Here is a 16,227-nt window from a genome sequence, read left to right on the forward strand (position 1 = left end):
ATTTTATTTATTGAGAGAGAGAGAGAGCACAAGCAGGGGAAGAGGCAAAGGGAGAGGGAGAGAGAGAATCCCAGGCTGACTCCATGCTGAGCACACAGTCCAACACGGGGCTTGATCTCATGACCCCGAGACCATGACCTGAGCTGAAATCAAGAGTTGGAGGTTTGGGGCGCCTGGGTGGCTCAGTTGGTTAGGCGACTGCCTTCGGCTCAGGTCATGATCCTGGAGTCCCAGGATCGAGGTCCCGCATCAGGCTCCCTGCTCGGTGGGGAGCCTGCTTCTCCCTCTAACCGTCCCCCCCTCTCGTGTACTCTCTCTCTCTCTCATTCTCGCTCTCTCAAATAAATAAATAAATCTTAAAAAAAAAAAGAGTTGGAGGTTTAACCGACTGAGCCACCCAGGTGCCCCAAGATTTTATTTTTAAGTATTCTCTGCACCCAACGTGGGGCTCAAACTTTACAACCCCATGCTCTATTTGTTTTGATGCATCACATTTTTGTGCATTAAAGGATGAAGTCGAGACTCTCTCAATATTCCTTGTGTTAAGATGTGAAAGAAATGGCATAGAGAACATAGAGAAATGACCTTTTTACTTCATGGACTTGGGTCCAAATTACAAACTAAAAATAGAGAATTGATGACTTTGTGTGTGTGGATGTGTATGAAGAGAAAACATCTGGTCATACAGCACTTTATTTGCTCCACAAAGATATACCAAAAGGTATATACTTTTTATATAATTTTGACTTTGAACAATGTAAATACTTTACATATTCAGAAATTAATAAAGAGGGATAAAACTAAAACAAAAAAGTGAATCCATCTCTATATCAAAGTTACAACAACCACACACACAGCAATTAATTCAGGTAACTTTTAAACATAATCCTCCGTTGGAACCCTGATTCAACAACATCACTTGTTAGATAAGAAAGATTATAGGGGCGCCTGGGTGGCTCAGTCGTTGGGCATCTGCCTTTGGCTTGGGTCATGATCCCAGGATCCTGGGATCGAGCCCTGCGTCGGGCTCCCTGCTCAGCAGGAAGCCTGCTTCTCCCTCTCCCACTCCCCCTGCTTGTGTTCCCTCTGTCACTGTGTCTTTCTCTGTCAAATAAATAAATAAAATCTTAAAAAAAAAAGATTATAAATGTGAAGTGGGAAAGGTGAAGAAAAACCCTGTGAACGGTGGATTTGAATTGTGGGAGTCAATATAAATTCATTATTTCAAAAAAAGTGTATATTTCCTAGCTCTTCCCATTGAAAGGGACCAGAAATACTAATACCACAGTAGAATAAACACCCCTTCCTCTAGATCCTGGTTTCTACATACCAGTCCCCAATACAAGGTATCAGGACTTCTTGGAGAATTGACTGATTGCAGGTCTAGGGTAGGGAAAGTACAGGTGAGCCTTGTACATTTTGTGCTAAAAAAGCAAGGAGGTATCAAAGATTAGTAGAGATATGTCAGAGGGATACCAGAGCTAGCTCAAGAAGCTCCCACTAGACAAATTTGGGACAGCTTGAGCATAAGAGAAAACAAATGTAATAACGAATTATAGCACGTGGAATAAAATGAGTCCATGGTGATACTAAAAAAATGAGGAGAGGCAGGACAGTAAATTTCTCCTAACACTAATAAATAAGAGTTTATAGAACCAGAAAGTCACTATTTTGTAACTGTTAGTATAATACTTGATTTAGGCAAGAATCATCAGTGGATACTAAGAGCAGTGGGTGACAGATTGTTGATGAAAAGGACATTAACATCACTCCATGGACTACTTACTGCTTACGATGAGGGGAAAGTACCTTCACAGTAGAGAGATCTAGTAGACATGACGTTGACCAAATGATTAGACTTAGAGACCACTATGTGGGCAGACTGACATCGTGTGCCTCCTTCATGTGATGCTCTGGGAAGGACATAACCTCACCTGGGTATTAATCTTACCAAAAATGTTTAACGGAATTTAATCATAAGGAAATAGATCCAGATTGTAGGACACAGGACAACTGGCATGTACTCTTCACAACTGTCAACTCTGTAAGAAACAAAAAAAAGTTGGAAGAATTATTCCACATTAAAGGAAAATAAAGATTGTAAATTCAGTAAGCAGTCCTTGATTGGATCCTGGGTCCCCTCTCTGGCAAAACAGGGAAAATTTGAAAATGGATTAGATCAGTACTTCTCCAACTCTAATGTGCATATAGATCTCTTAGGGATCTTCTTAAAATAAGAGGTCTGATTTGGCAGGTCTAGAGTGGGGCCTGGCATTTTGTGTTTCTGATGATGAGCTTCTAGATGATACCAGTACTGCTGGTCCACAGTATTAAATTCCTTGGGTATAATAATAGTATTGTTGTTGTGAAAGAGAATGCCCTTGTTCTTCGGAGAGGGAGGCATACTGAAGGATTTGGGGGTGTGCAGTAACAGAAAAAATGTCCTTGTACATGCTTGTGCATCTGTGGCGGGGGGGAAGCAAAATGGGCCGCTTAAAATTGATTGTCCTAATTAACCTAGGTTTTTCTGTGTGTTTTCAAAGGAATGAAGACATTGAGCTGATTCTCTCAGAAAATAGTTTTTCAAGTCCTCAGATGCTACGATCTCGATATTTAATGTACCCTGGCTGGCAAGTATCATCATTGAAAAGTAGCTAAGATTTCTTTGTAAACGCAATGATTTTTTCATTTACAAAAAAAAGAAAGAAAGAAAGTGAAATTTCACGTGTTCTACAAGGGTAGCACTGGCAGCTGGGACGGCCTGCCGTACCCTAACAGCTGCTGGTCTTGCCAGGAGCCCAGTGCTCCACACATCTTGGGCACCAACTTGGGAGCCTTGCTAGATGTTGAGACTTAGGGAGTGGCCCTCTGGGCACCAAGCACCCCGTGGCCTTTTTCCTCTAGCCTCTAGTGAGGGTGAGGTGGCTGGCGTGGAACCAGGTGAGAGTCGCTCCTGAGAATATAGTCAGTCCTCTAGGGGGTCCCACCTGACAGGTAGCTTCCCTGCTGTTGTGGCCCTGGGGGATGTTTATTCTCTCGGCATGTGAACCTCTCCTCCAGAAGGGAGCGGGGGAGAGAGTACCAAGGGCGCCGTAGTCATGCTAGTGCCAACATCACTTGAGCACTCACTGTGTGCTACACCTTGTTCTGAGCTCTCCAGGACAGTAGCCACTGGCCACAGTTGGCTATTTAATAAAGTGTAAATTAATAAAAATTAAGTAAAATCAGTCTTTCAGTCATACAAGCCACACTTCCGAGTGCTCAGTAGTTACCTGTGGCCAGCAGTTAGCACTTGGGCAGCGCAGATCCAGAACATTTCTATCCTCACAGAAAGTTCTGTTGGACAGAGCCACCCTACGAGCTCTACCTGTGTTACCTCATTAATCCTCAAACCAAGCCTGTGAGGTAGGCTCCTTGATTTTCCTCCTTTTTAAGGATAAGGTAAGTGAGGCGGCGAGGAGTTAAATGGCGTGTTCAGGTTCATACAGCCAGTAAGTGAAAGAGCTGCGTTTCAAACCCAGCTTATGTGGCCCCAGAGCCCGTATGCTCAACCGCCATGCTGCACTCGTTCCTCCACAGAATGGGTAGCTGGGTTCTGCTCTCTTGAAGGTTCAAGGGAAGACAGTTACTAAAGCTTGGCCAAAAGTATTCTCTCGTATTGATTTGGATTATCTTTGTTATCCTTGCTCACTTCCCCCAGACACCTTTCTGTGTCCTCCACACCACCCCTTACGTCACCAGTATTTTATACCAGCAAAAAACTGATTGCACTATGCTGGCACAACAAACAAGTCCAATGTGTGGAATTGAAGATTTTCAGGCATATTCTAGAAGGAACCTCTGATTTGAGTTACATCATACTTGCTTAAACAGTGGGTAAGGGCATCATGCCTTATGCCTGAACAAGACAGTTCTATCTTAGGTAAAAGGAAACAGATGGAGCTTCTGGGTGAAACCTTCCTCTCCACTGACTACAGCTGACCCTTTTCCTGCCTCACCTCTGGGCCTGGGCCTGAGATTCCTGCTGCTTCCACCTAATGCCTAGGGAAGCATCCATTCTGTAGTCCATGGTGACTCATTCTGGGCATTGTGCACATGAACCTAGCTCAGGGCACAAACTTTCCTGGAGGCAGAATGATCCAAGAGCCAGGTATAAAGGGTACATTAGAAGGATCCATGAATCTAAAGTCTGAAGCTTTCTCTTTACCAGGAAGATCAGTCCTTACAGAGAATCAGAGATGGAGGGGCCTCAACATCATCCTTTGGGCCCTCCCCCTTCTGAGTCCCTTCCTAAGAATCAGATAATTTAATCTTTTAACAAGATGGCAGCCATCAGCCATCCCTGTATATTTTTCCCTCTCCCTCCCTGAGTCAGAGCCCACCACCTCAGTGAACAGGCTTTAGCTCTGTGCTTAGCTCTGTGCTGTGCAGATTGTCAGCCATTCCCCTCCCACAACCCTCTCTCTGCTCATCTACCCCACCCCCAACTCCCCTGGTAGAAGGCTTGTTTCTAGCCTAGCAGGAAACCTTCACTCTTCCCTTGGCCCCTCCCAGTTTCCCTAAGGATTCAGGCTCTGAACAAAGAAGCCGGAGAGGCCGATGGTCTCCCATATCTTGGGAGAGGGCAAGAAGAACATGTCAGTACTGCAGAAATGTTATACCAGCACCTTACTTTAAAGAAAGCATAAAGAGTAAGATACTTTCAATAATACATATGATATAAAATTCAAATCTGTAGAGCTATTTTAAAGCAAAGGAAACTAATAAAATATAATAGACTGGAAGAAAATGTTTGCATCAGATTTGGCAAAGGGTTAATATAATATTTGAGAAGCTTATTTTGATACTGAAGAAAAGTAACCCAGTCCATATAGATGTGGACAATTCACTTTTTTTTTTTTTTGAAGATTTTACTTATTTTAGAGAGAGCAAGTACGTGAGCAGGAGGGAGGGGCAGAGAGAGAGGGAGAGGGAATCTCAAGCAGACTCCATGCTGAGCACAGAGCCTGAGCGGGGCTCGAACCCACAACCCTGAGATCATGACCTGAGCTGAAACCATGAGTCAGATGCCTAACCGACAGAGCCACCCAGTGGCCCCTGCACAGTTCACTTTAGAGCAAGTATAAATGGCAGCCAGGGTAACAGAATTCCATTTTAGTAACTCAAAAACGTAAAATGATACCTTGCTGTTATTTTGATTGAAACCTATTACACTTAACTGAGAACTCAAATATTACACAATGGAAATATCTGTAAGAATCATTGCTGGGGGAATTGTGCAACTGAAACACTCTTCTGCTACTGGGAGTGGTGTAAGTTATTACCCATGAGATGGTTACACCCTTTCCTGGATTGATACCATCATGCAGATTCATCTCAGGGAAATAATTCAAAAGAAGGAATGATAATTCCATAACTTTGGAAGCTGGGTGATGGGGGTTCATTGCACTATCTCACTATCTTTGCATGTGTTTTCAATTTTCCATAATAAAAACTTGAACTTTTTAAATGCTCTGAATATGGCATGTCCTTTTTAAAAATTTTTTTTTATTTTTGGGGCACCTGGGTGGTTCATTCGTTAAGTGTCTGCCTTCGGCTCAGGTCATGATCCCAGGGTTCTGGGATCGAGCCCCACATCGGGCTCCCTGCTCAGCGGGAAGCTTGCTTCTCCTTCTCCCGCTGCTTGTGTTCCCTCTCTCGCTGTGTCTCTGTCAAATAAATAAATAAAATCTTAAAAAATTTTTTTTTATTTTTAAGCAATCTCTACACCCAACGTGGGGCTTGAGCTCACAACCCCAAGATTAAGAATTGCATGCTCTACCAACTGAGCCAGGTGCCCCTGAACATGGCATCTTCTTAATGAGTCTATGGTTGGCATTATGTCTGCTGAATTCAAAACTGAGAAAATAGAGCAGAGATGCCCCAGCTCTTTAGTTCCTTCTGGAAAGTGTGCACATCCAAATCTACAGTCTGTGAAGCTGCCCTCAACAGTGGTGGGGTATAGTTGAGGCCCTGAGGAAGAACTCCAGGGGTGTCAGGAAGAACCCCCAATCTCAGGTGGCACACTGGCAGGCTTCAAAGATAGATGGGGGGTCTTTGGCTTCAAGGAACTGCTAGTCTACAGACCTCCCTGCTCTAATGGGGCAACCATGCTTCCCAGTCTCAAGATGAAAGAAACACATACATATTTAAAACAAGTGTTTTGTACGCAAAATGTCACGTAAGAGAGAACTCAAATATTACACAATGGATATGTAATTCATCCCTGAGTAGTATATAATAACACTCAAAGCCCCAATTACTTGTACTTAAAACTTTTTAAACTTTTTTAAGGTATGAAGGTAAATTTGATGCTGGATCAGTCTTTCCACTAATGGTTCAGATCTGCGTATGGTTTGGTCGTCCCTTGGAGAAGACTCGCTTCGTGGCCAAGTGTAAAGGTAAGCCTTGGTTGGGACATGTCCCAGACCCTGATAAAAGAGTATGCCAGAGTTGTCCCTGCTTCCTGGCACCATTTTAGTATTAATGTGTGCTGTCTTTTCTCCTTTCCATTGGGTCCAAAAACAGGCAGAGGGATTTGAGGACCCAGGAGTGCCCCACTCTTGGGAACAGTGGCAGAGCCACTGGGGAGGTTCTGGTGGAGGGACAGCCTATGAGCCCTGGTCCCTCGAGTAGGGATCCTTCCCAGTCCCTAACCCTCCCAGCTGTGTGCCCTGAATTGGCCTCTGCCCCCAGGTAGCTGACAGCCTTGTCCTCTTCCTCCACCAGCAATTCAGTCTTCCATCAAGCCAAGTCCCTTCTCTGGAAACATCTACCACATCCTCGGCAAAGTGAAGTTTTCAGGTAACTGGGGAGTTGGATTTGGGAGTCCTGCACTATGGAATGCTCACATCTCATGATGTGGGATCATAGCTTCTACTGGTGCTCTACAGACCACAGATAGCTCTCAGACTCTCTCAAAAACCCTCCCGTCTGGGCTTGACACCAGTGGTTCTTCTAGTCTCCCCGCCTTTCTGCAGGTCCTGCTCCACAGTGGAGGATGTTTCCTATCTTCCCCCTGAATGGCCTGCCCAAGGCCTTTCCTTACAGCTCCTTGATTTCCTTGTTCCAGAGACTCTCACTCCACCCCTTTCAAGGCATCCATGACCTCCTAGACCTGTCACCAGGAGCTGCCCCAGTGATGAGCTCTCCAGGTGCAGATCCATTTCTGCCGAAGTCTTCAAGCCTTCCACTTGCCTTCTCCCTATTTATTAGCCTTAGACCTCTGGAAACCCTAATGACCTGAAGTCTGTCCGTCCTGGGCTGGAGGTCAAGGAAGGCCTCAAGACAAGGAGTTAGTCAACTCAACATTGAGAAAGGGGAGAATATTCCAGAGAAAAGGTACAGCATGTGCTTTGGAACCAAGGCAAAAAAGGCACATTGCAGGAACCAAAAAGGGTTCACTGTGGCTGAGGCCTAGCGGGAATATGTCTGTTAAGGCATTTTTAGCTGTTGTAGCAGAAAACACCAACTCAACTAGCAGGTGTTAGCTGTGTAATAAGTCAAGAGGTCAGGCAACATAGCAGGGCCACTGAGGACACAGGTAGTGTGTGTTCCTTCATTCATGGTATGTCAGCTTGTCCTCAGGTTCCCACCCCTCATTGCCAGGTAGTGCTACAGGTCTAGGTGTCACCTCCAAACACAACATCCAGCTGATAGGAGAGGGTCTTCCTATGGGTGGCTTTATCAATACAGATGCCTTTTACTGAAGCACTTCCTACCACTTCCCGAGCAGACTTCTCCTCTCATTGCCCAGGATTGAGTTGCCATGCCTTCTGGAGAATTGGTATTGGAGAAAGAGCAGGATGCTGGGCAGGCAACCATCAGTGTCTGCCATAGGGAGCCACTGAGAGTTGTAAGCATGGGACCATATGGGTTCAGATGGGAGAATTAGTTGACATCACCTATATAAAAGAAGCTCTCAAGGTCCTTAATCCATGCCTTTGGCCTAATTTATGTTACTGAATCTGAAACTTTGGCCCCTCACTCAAGCCTGCTTCCCTCAGGCTCCTCCTTGCTTCAGAGGTCATAATGTCTCCCCCTTCCCTCTCACCTTGTTTTTGTCTTAATTTAGAACTTCTCTTGACCCCCCTTTTTTTTGAAAAGATTTTATTTATTCATTTGAGAGAGAGAATGAGAGAGAGCACATGAGAGGGGGAGGGCCAGAGGGAGAAGCAGACTTCCCGCTGAGCAGGGGGCCCGATCGAGTCCTGGGACTCGATCCCGGGACTCCAGGATCATGACCCGAACCGAAGGCAGTCGCCCAACCAACTGAGCCACCCAGGCGCCCTCTTGACCCCTTTCTTATTCAAAGTTAACCTCTCTTTGTTTTGGAACCCTTTCTCATCCTGCTTTTTAGGGGGACCTTGCCTTTTCCTTGTGTCTCCTGTGCTAGCCCCCGGCTTCCCAGTCTATAAACCCAGTCCTAGCTTTCCTGTGCCTATTATGTGACCCTCCTGCACCACTTGTATGTTGACAGTCCCTCCTCCCTTGGCCTCTCAGCCCTCTGCTAGGAGCTCTCCTCTTGTAGCCCCCTTCTGGGTTAGTGACCTCCACCTGGTTACCAAATCAGCCAAGCCAGAGATTTACATTGCTCCTCCCTCTCTTACGTCATCCTGTCTAACTTGACACCAATCATGGCAGTTCTCCCTCCTGCATATGTCACAGGAATCTGTCCCCAACCATCTGCACGTTACAGTCTTAGTGTAGCTTTATCCTTTTGGGGCTCAGGGGCTACGTGTGTTCTCCCTGCAGACTCTGAGAAGGCCATGGAGGTCTGCCATAACACTCTGGCCAATTCTTTGAGCATTGTCCCTGTTTTGGAGGGACCCTCGCCACCGCCTGACTCCCGAAGCACACCTCAAGAAAGCAACGGGCAGCAGGAATGTTACCTCGTGTTCATCGGCTGCTCCCTGAAGGAAGAAAGCGTCAAGGACTGGCTGCGGCAGTCAGCTAAGCAGGTGGTTTCCAAAGCCCAGACACCTCTGGCACAAATGTGACCAGCACACCTCATAGCTGCTCCTGGCCTTGGGGTAGAAGCCCCTCCCATGACCTCCCTCCTCGTCCACCCTTCACAGGCTCAGCCAGCACTTTCAGGGATGGTTTGCAAGTAGGAGGAAGCCACTTGGGGTAACCTCAAGGCAGACCTGTTCTTACAGCCATTTCTAATTCTTTTGCCAAGGCAAATTGCAGTTATTAGGTGGCTTAACTAGGACCTGGGTGAAACCTAGTGGTTCCATGTGGATCCTGGGTCAGCCTGGCAGTCTAAACTCAAAATGTCTTTTCTTAGCTGAACCTAATTCGAGGCTGTCCTGTGTTCTGAGCCCAGAATCCTTCTATACTTGGGTTCTGTCTCTAGAAATGAGAAACAGCAAAGATATGTTTACAGCTGTTTGCAAACCAAGACTTGAAGCATTGATACCAGTGAGCCCAGGGAGTCTCAAGGGAAGAGGATGCTTGCCTATAGAGGCACATAAGCATCTTTAGCCCAGTACTGCAAAGAAAAATAAAACCTAGACTGGAGTTAAAATCCTCTAATATGATGCAGGTCGGGTGCTAGGCCTCTTAGCACAGCCTCAGGGGTTGAGGTTGACTTAGAACTCTGGAAATAGAGTTGCTGGGCCCTGGGTCCTTTGTAGATGCTTAGTTGGAACCTGTCTTTTATACTGAGGGATGGCTGCCTGTAGGCTGTTTTTCTCAGATAAACTGGATAAACTCCTAAGTGGTTGAGTAGGGGACTTCATGTTGTCCCTTTGTCTGCATACCTGGCACTGGTAGGGCTTAGAGTCGAGGATCTTCAGAGACAGGAACATGCTATTTGCAGAAGCACTGGTGTTTCCTCTGCTGCTTGTTTCCCCTGGCACACAGGGTTCTGTGGTGGTAAGTGGTCTCCTTGAGGGGCAGGCAGGCAGGATATTGTGTCCAGGCCACGACAGTACTGTGCTTTCTTTCCCCACCGCTGGGATCTTAAGTCATGTAACTGGCCCTCAGAGCCCTGAGCCCTCGCCTGCCCATGTACTCCATCAGCTCCGTTGGGACCTGACCCCTCCCTCCCTACATCTCTGCACAGAAGCCTCAGAGGAAAGCCCTGAAGACCAGGGGAATGCTGACTCAGCAGGAGATCAGGAATATCCACGTGAGTCCCCTAAGAGCCCCAAGGCTATCCGTCTGGGCTGGCACAGCTCCATCCTTTAGGATTCCCTGAGTGAGGGGCCTATTTATAGGGCATGCTGGAGGTCTTGCTCCTCTTAAGCCACAGAGGGAAGCTGGGTAAAGAGGAACCTCAGACCCTCCAACCTTGTAGCCTGAGAGGAAGAGGGTAGAGGGACATCTGGTGTGACCTGGGCATGAGATGAGAAGCAGTGCCTGTGGGAGGAAGGGGTGACATGGAGCCCTGTTTTGACACACTGTTGAAGCAGCCACAGAAGTCCTTTCTCCTCTCATCCCTCCATGCTAGATATAAACCACAGATAAAGAAACAGAGCCCAAGAAAAGCTGTCTAGATCCAGAAGCTGCCAATAAGCAGGGGATAGAATTCTGGGACCACCATGAGAGGCTCTTTGATGAGCCCCTCAGCCTTCAGGCTGACTCTCAGCCTCTGTTCCAGTCCCGACCCCCACTGGGACCTTTTCCTGGGGGCTTGGGGGCAAAGGCTACAAGGGACACGGAGTCCAGGCCCCAGCACAGGCTGTGCCACTTCTCCCAGTAATGAATGGGTGGGAGAGGCTCTGGGACCCTAGGAGTCCCTGCTTTGGACTTGAGGAGGTCCCTTCATATCCAGCTTCTGTCCTGGGCAACCCTGGGTGCTCCTGGGGAGGAGACTGTGGATACCTCAGAAGGCAGTCCTTGTAGTGTATGTTCCCCAGAAGCAGACCTTAAACATGGATTTGAGTACACGTAGCTTATTTTGCAAGTGATTCTAGGAGACACTAGCAGGGAAGTGGGAAAAGTAAGGGAGAGAAAGAAGGGGAGACAGCTAACAAAGGGTATGTTATCAAACCAGTACCACTGAGGATGAGTGGAGCTTAATCCCATGAGAAGCTCCCAGAGTTCCTCCCTGAGAGCTTAGGGACCTCCATCAGTCACTACTTGAGAACTGCTGCGGGGAGGACATTCCCTCGCATGTCTAGCCTTCCGTGGGGCAGAGTGGGCTGTCTTGCTAAGGTCATAGGCTTGTTTGTTTTTAATGAATGAGTAGATGATAGAACGTGGTCAGATAATTTTAATAGGACTCTTTTTTCCTACAGGTGAAACGCCACCTGGACCCCCTGCCCGCAGGCTACTTTTACAATGGCACCCAGTTTGTCAACTTCTTTGGTGACAAGACTGATTTTCACCCACGTATCCTTGGAATCTGTGGTGGCCAGGTTGGGCGTGTGTGGAAGCCTGATCGTAAAGAGGGTGTCTGCTAGAGCCACTGCAGCCCACCTCCTAGAGAGGGCTGGGTTCTGAGAGCATGCAGCAAGCCACAGAGGCAGACTTTTCATTTGGGCCTTCTGACGTCATTAAAATTAATTTCGCCTTCGTTCGCTGAAGCATCTGTAGGTTGTAGTTTAAATGTAGCTGTGGTGACATCCTGCGTTCTGTGGTCATCAGGGATCATAATTTACAAGTTGGAGACTAGACGTGATGGCCAAAGGGCTCAGCTCTAGGACCTCATGGAGGAACCTTTGCCAACCCTGGCTTACTCTCTGTAGCTGGGGTGCGGCCAGTATAGAAAAAGAGCCCGGCAGGTAGGCTTTGTGTGGGCTGGGCATTCACTACTTAAGTGTCCCCCACCTCAGCTGCCCACAGATCCCTCTGGGCCTGGGCAGCCTCCCTTGTCCTCCTGGCTCAGGACTCTCTTCCTTAATGAGATACCAGTCATGGACCAGTTCATGAATGACTACGTGGAAGAAGCCAACCGGGAAATTGAGAAGTATAACCGAGAGCTGGAACAGCAGGAGTATCATGACCTCTTTGAGCAGAAGCCCTAGGGGAAGGCTGGGCCATACATCCTGGAGAACGTCCACCCTGGAGGTGGACGTTTAAAAATGGGGTTACTTAACCTCAGCTCTCCCAGAGGCCCTCCCTAAAGGGGCTGTCTTTCTTCTTCTTGGCCTTTGTGTACTGGCTTGAGTGCATGTTGTCTTTATTCTCTATACAGCGCTGAAGAGCATCACCTGCACCGCACCACTGATGGGGGGCGGGGGGGGTCTTCATGGAGGATGAGCAGATAGGGACTGCCCTGTGTGTGGGGCTGGCAGCCCAGAACCTCTGGGTATCTCCTTTGGGCTGCTGAGGCACTGTGACGGTGGGGAGAATCATTTGTTACACAGAGTTGCTGTTGGCAAGCAGAAGGAACCCTGGCTGCCTGAACTGTGCCCATGCCTGGGGGACCAAGCCACCACAGGCGTTGGGCCTCAGACACTGTCCCAGGAGAGCCCTGTCCCCAGTGGAGTGCCTGGCTTCCTGCTTAGGCCCCTTGCATTGAAGGAGCGGGCCCTGCTGGCCCTGGGCCCGGTCCTGGGGGGACCACCCCAGGCCCTGCCTGAGCCCCACCCACAGAGCCAGCAGCTTGGGCTGAGATCAACAGCTTGTTTTCAGATGAGGAGCTGTCCCTTACAGACTAAACTGAGGGGAAAGGCATGTTGCTTTCCAGAAGCATGTGGCTTTTGAATTGATACAAGCAGTCTCCCTGGAGGATGGTTTTGAGCTCCCCTCACTCTGGTTTGCCTCATTCAGGGCAAGAGCAAAGCAAACCTGCTACTTCGGCCTCCCTGGTGATGCTTTGCCTCACTTTTGAGGGGAGCATCCTCCAACCACTTAGTCTTAGGCCCAGGGCTCTGATCACTTGTGCGGCATCCCTGAAGGGGGCTCACTCTCCAGCACCCAGCCCTCCCTTGAGCCTTACCAGGGAAGGCTTGGTTTGCAGCCACAAACTTCAGGAAACTTATGTCCCCAAGCATTGTTGCTGGCCCTGGACTTGTTAGGCTCCTGTAGACCGGGAATTTCAAAGAATTCCAATATCCAATTTAGAATTCCTTCCAGGGGCTTTGTTTGCAGCTAGACCATAAAGCAGAGGGGAATTAGAAATGGATCCGGTGCCTGACTTCCAGAATTAGTTTGGGGTGGGGGGAGGTCACAGGCACTGATATTTGGGTGATGTCTGTTAGGACTTCAGCGCCTCAGCTGTCTAGATTGTAAATGCTTTCTGAATTTCACATATTTTTTTTGCATGCCTTAGGAAGAAGCACATAGACGAAACCAGCAAAGTTTCCAGTAATGTAGAGGGGTTTTTGAGAATAGCCCCTGGCACAGAGGAGAGACTGAGAAAGGATGGAGCACATATGATCTGTGTGCCTGGTTACTCAGAGGCCTCCATGCAAGTAGCAAAGCAGGTGTTAAGGGCTTGTCAGTAAAATGTACTTGTATTAGAAAAAAATAATCTATATTTAAAGCCAAATGAACAAAACTCAAAATACCACTAAATAAGAAGTCTTGCATGAAGAAAGCCTTCTGAAAAGGCCCATGTGTTCCATTCCCAACTCCCAAAGCTGGTGGTGACAAGGGCCCTAGTGTGGAGCCCAAGTCTGGGAGCACCTCACTTCTGGTGGGCCAGAGGCTGGGGTCCACATGGGCCTGCCTCTGCTTCAGAATCAATAACGTAGATCTTAAGTGCAATTGATGAACTAAGCAATGAGTTACTGTAGCTTCTTTTAGCTCTACTGAGCTCTTTTTAAAAACTCAACCTTGAGCAGCCTTAGAGAAGGGAGAAGTGGGGTGGGTGGGTGGGGTAGGGGAACCATAGGCCATTTACTCCAGGTGGGTTGCTGTGAACTTTTAAATGAAAGCTCTAGATTGAGGAGCTCGAGCCATTTCCTGGTGGCTGCACAAAAGAGTTTTTAAAAAGGGTTCAGAGCCCGCGCATAGAAGCGGGTCTTCCCACTGCGTGGGGCTGCACTACGTGGTGGTCTTGGTTTCTGACCGTTGTCCGCAGAAATGCTCTCTCACCAACTTGCCCCACTACCCCAATTCCTCTGCTGTTAGAGGGAAAACTGTGATTACCTCAACTTGAATATGAAACTGTGATTGAAAAAAGTCAAAACGTTAAGAAGTTCCAAAGCCAAAAAGGCAGAACTGGCTGAGGCCTCCATTGACACTCCTCAGCCTGCTCGGGAGTGCGAAGGGGCACACTGGCGAAAGGGCATTCCTTGGGGCGCACTTGCTGTGCCCCTGGTAAAGAGGCACACTGACTGTGTGAGCTCTTTGAGGACTGAGGCAGGGAGGATGCTCTTCCCCTCCCCCCCCCCCACGCACTGCCCCTTCTGGAACCTGCCAGGCACCTCTGGGTTCTGACTGTGAAGTTTAATATCCACTTGATTCCTCTGGGAGCTCCACGTGGAGGGACAGGGTCTTAGGCTGTCTCCAGAGGAAGGGCCATGACACTGTGTTGTAGATTTTGACCGGGAGTGGATGCCAGGGACCCAGCAGAGACATCAGATGTAGTAGGTTCCGTAGGGACAGGCAGAAGTCCTCCAGGGGCTTACGTGCTTTTTGCCAACTTTCCTATTAGCAGCTTCAGTTTTATATCACCCAGAGTGAGTGTGATAATTTGAAGTCGCTGAAGTTATGGGTTATTTTACGTTTTGATGTGGGACTTTTTTTTCTTTTTTTTGATTGGAAGGAGGAGGCTGAAATTGGAGAAAAGGGATCACCCTAGGAAGGGGCTGCTGGCAAGGAGTCCAGTTGGCCCCATCCGAGCCCTGGGGGCTCTCTGACCTGAGGCCAGGACCCTGGGCCCTGGGGGTCGCAAGAAAAAGTTCCCTCCTAAATTCTATTAGGATTTTGGAGAATTTTTGCACAGTAATAAGCTCTGGGTTGCTCTTTGGGCTTCTCAAAAGGGAAAAGTTAACTCAAAGATTGTAAACTATTAAGTATTCCAGTGTGTCGCTGACCTAGTTGGATAGTTGTACCTCAAAAAGTAGGTGAGAAAAGGCTTCCTTGTCCCAGGTTGTCAAATACTAATGACAGAAGAGCTCACTTACGTGCCAAAATTCACTTTTATACTAGTTTTTCAGTGCTTTAATATTTGTAACTTAAATTTTAAAACTCATATTTACAAACACTACTGTAACTTCAGTGAAACTGAATTGTGTGATTGAAGCTTTTTGCTTATTATAGTATTTATTACACTACTTAATTCAGTAAATATATAAAAGTAGCCTTCAATTTATTTTTATATTATTTTACATGTTTTTACCTGCAGTCGTGTATGTGAATTTACCTTGGTAACTGAGATGTCATGCTAAGGACCAATAAACTCTCACTGAACAAGCAGGACCTGGTGCAGTTGCCTGTTCCTGTGGACTCTGCCCCAAGGGCGGGGCGGGACTTGGGAAGGCTCGCCCCCTGGGACTAGGGCCCTTCCTTGGGCCTCCGGGGGAAGCTCTTTGCTGGGCAGCTGGGGAGAGGTCCTTGGGGTGCACATCCCCATCCCCAGACCCCAGAGGGCCCACAGAGAGTAAAGTTCACGAGGAGACCACTCTGTGTGGGGATGGGCACTCTCAGGACTCCCAGAACCCGAAGAGGGGCTTGAGGAAGCTGGCTGTGGCCACGGGGGTCCCCCAGGGCCCCAGAGAAAAGCCAGCCTGTCCCCACCCCTACCCTCATGGGGCCCTGGGAGAAGCTGCATCCACTGCTGCCCTTGTGTGCGTCCTGGTTGGCGGGGCACTGGTGTCTGTTCAACAGGGTGCTTGACAAGCTGGTCGGCCCGTGTAACTCCAGCCAAAGCTCCGTGAGGGGGCCATTGCTCCCACTTTACAAATGGGAATGACCGAAAACGAAAGGGGTGGGACTGGCCCGGGGGTCAGAGCCACTGCCCTGGCGTAAGATCCCTCCAAGACGCCCCTCTGGCGCTGCCCTACCCAGGGAGCCTGGGGCCACTGGCTCCCAGGGAGAGGCCGCCCTAAGGCCCGCAGCTCTAGCGGAGTGGTCACCAGCACCCCTCTCTGCGTGCGGTGGGGGGCCTGGCTGGGGCCGTGGGCGATGTGGGGCAAGAGCTGATTGCCAAGGAGGTGCCACGCTTTCACAGAGACCCTGCTTTCTGTCCCGTTCTCAAGGCAGAGGCCTCCGGACAAGGGAAGTGCCCTGCTGGGAAGATGGAGAGCTGGCCCAACGGAGGAGGCAGCCTCCCTCAGGTGGTAGGGA

General features: G+C 48.4%; 1 protein-coding gene across 6 annotated transcripts in view; it reads left to right on the forward strand.

The window, feature by feature from the left end:
- C8H20orf194 (chromosome 8 C20orf194 homolog) overlaps positions 1-15,361 on the forward strand; it is a 129,695-nt gene extending 114,334 nt beyond the window's left edge. For 5 of the 6 annotated variants that reach the window (XM_027621143.2, XM_027621144.2, XM_027621147.2 and 2 more), the window contains 7 exons: positions 2,544-2,630; positions 6,334-6,440; positions 6,769-6,843; positions 8,794-8,999; positions 10,109-10,174; positions 11,286-11,379; positions 11,902-15,361. In XM_027621143.2, the coding sequence (XP_027476944.1) occupies positions 2,544-2,630; positions 6,334-6,440; positions 6,769-6,843; positions 8,794-8,999; positions 10,109-10,174; positions 11,286-11,379; positions 11,902-12,014 (748 nt within the window). In that variant the 3' untranslated portion in view covers positions 12,015-15,361. Of the gene's footprint in view, positions 1-2,543; positions 2,631-6,333; positions 6,441-6,768; positions 6,844-8,793; positions 9,000-10,065; positions 10,175-11,285; positions 11,380-11,901 lie in introns of all 6 variants that reach the window. The other variant, XM_027621146.2, reaches the window with a different exon arrangement.
- Positions 15,362-16,227: the final 866 nt, after the last annotated feature.

The sequence above is a fragment of the Zalophus californianus genome, chromosome 8 (genome assembly GCF_009762305.2).
Source record: "Zalophus californianus isolate mZalCal1 chromosome 8, mZalCal1.pri.v2, whole genome shotgun sequence".
Lineage (NCBI taxonomy): Eukaryota > Metazoa > Chordata > Mammalia > Carnivora > Otariidae > Zalophus > Zalophus californianus.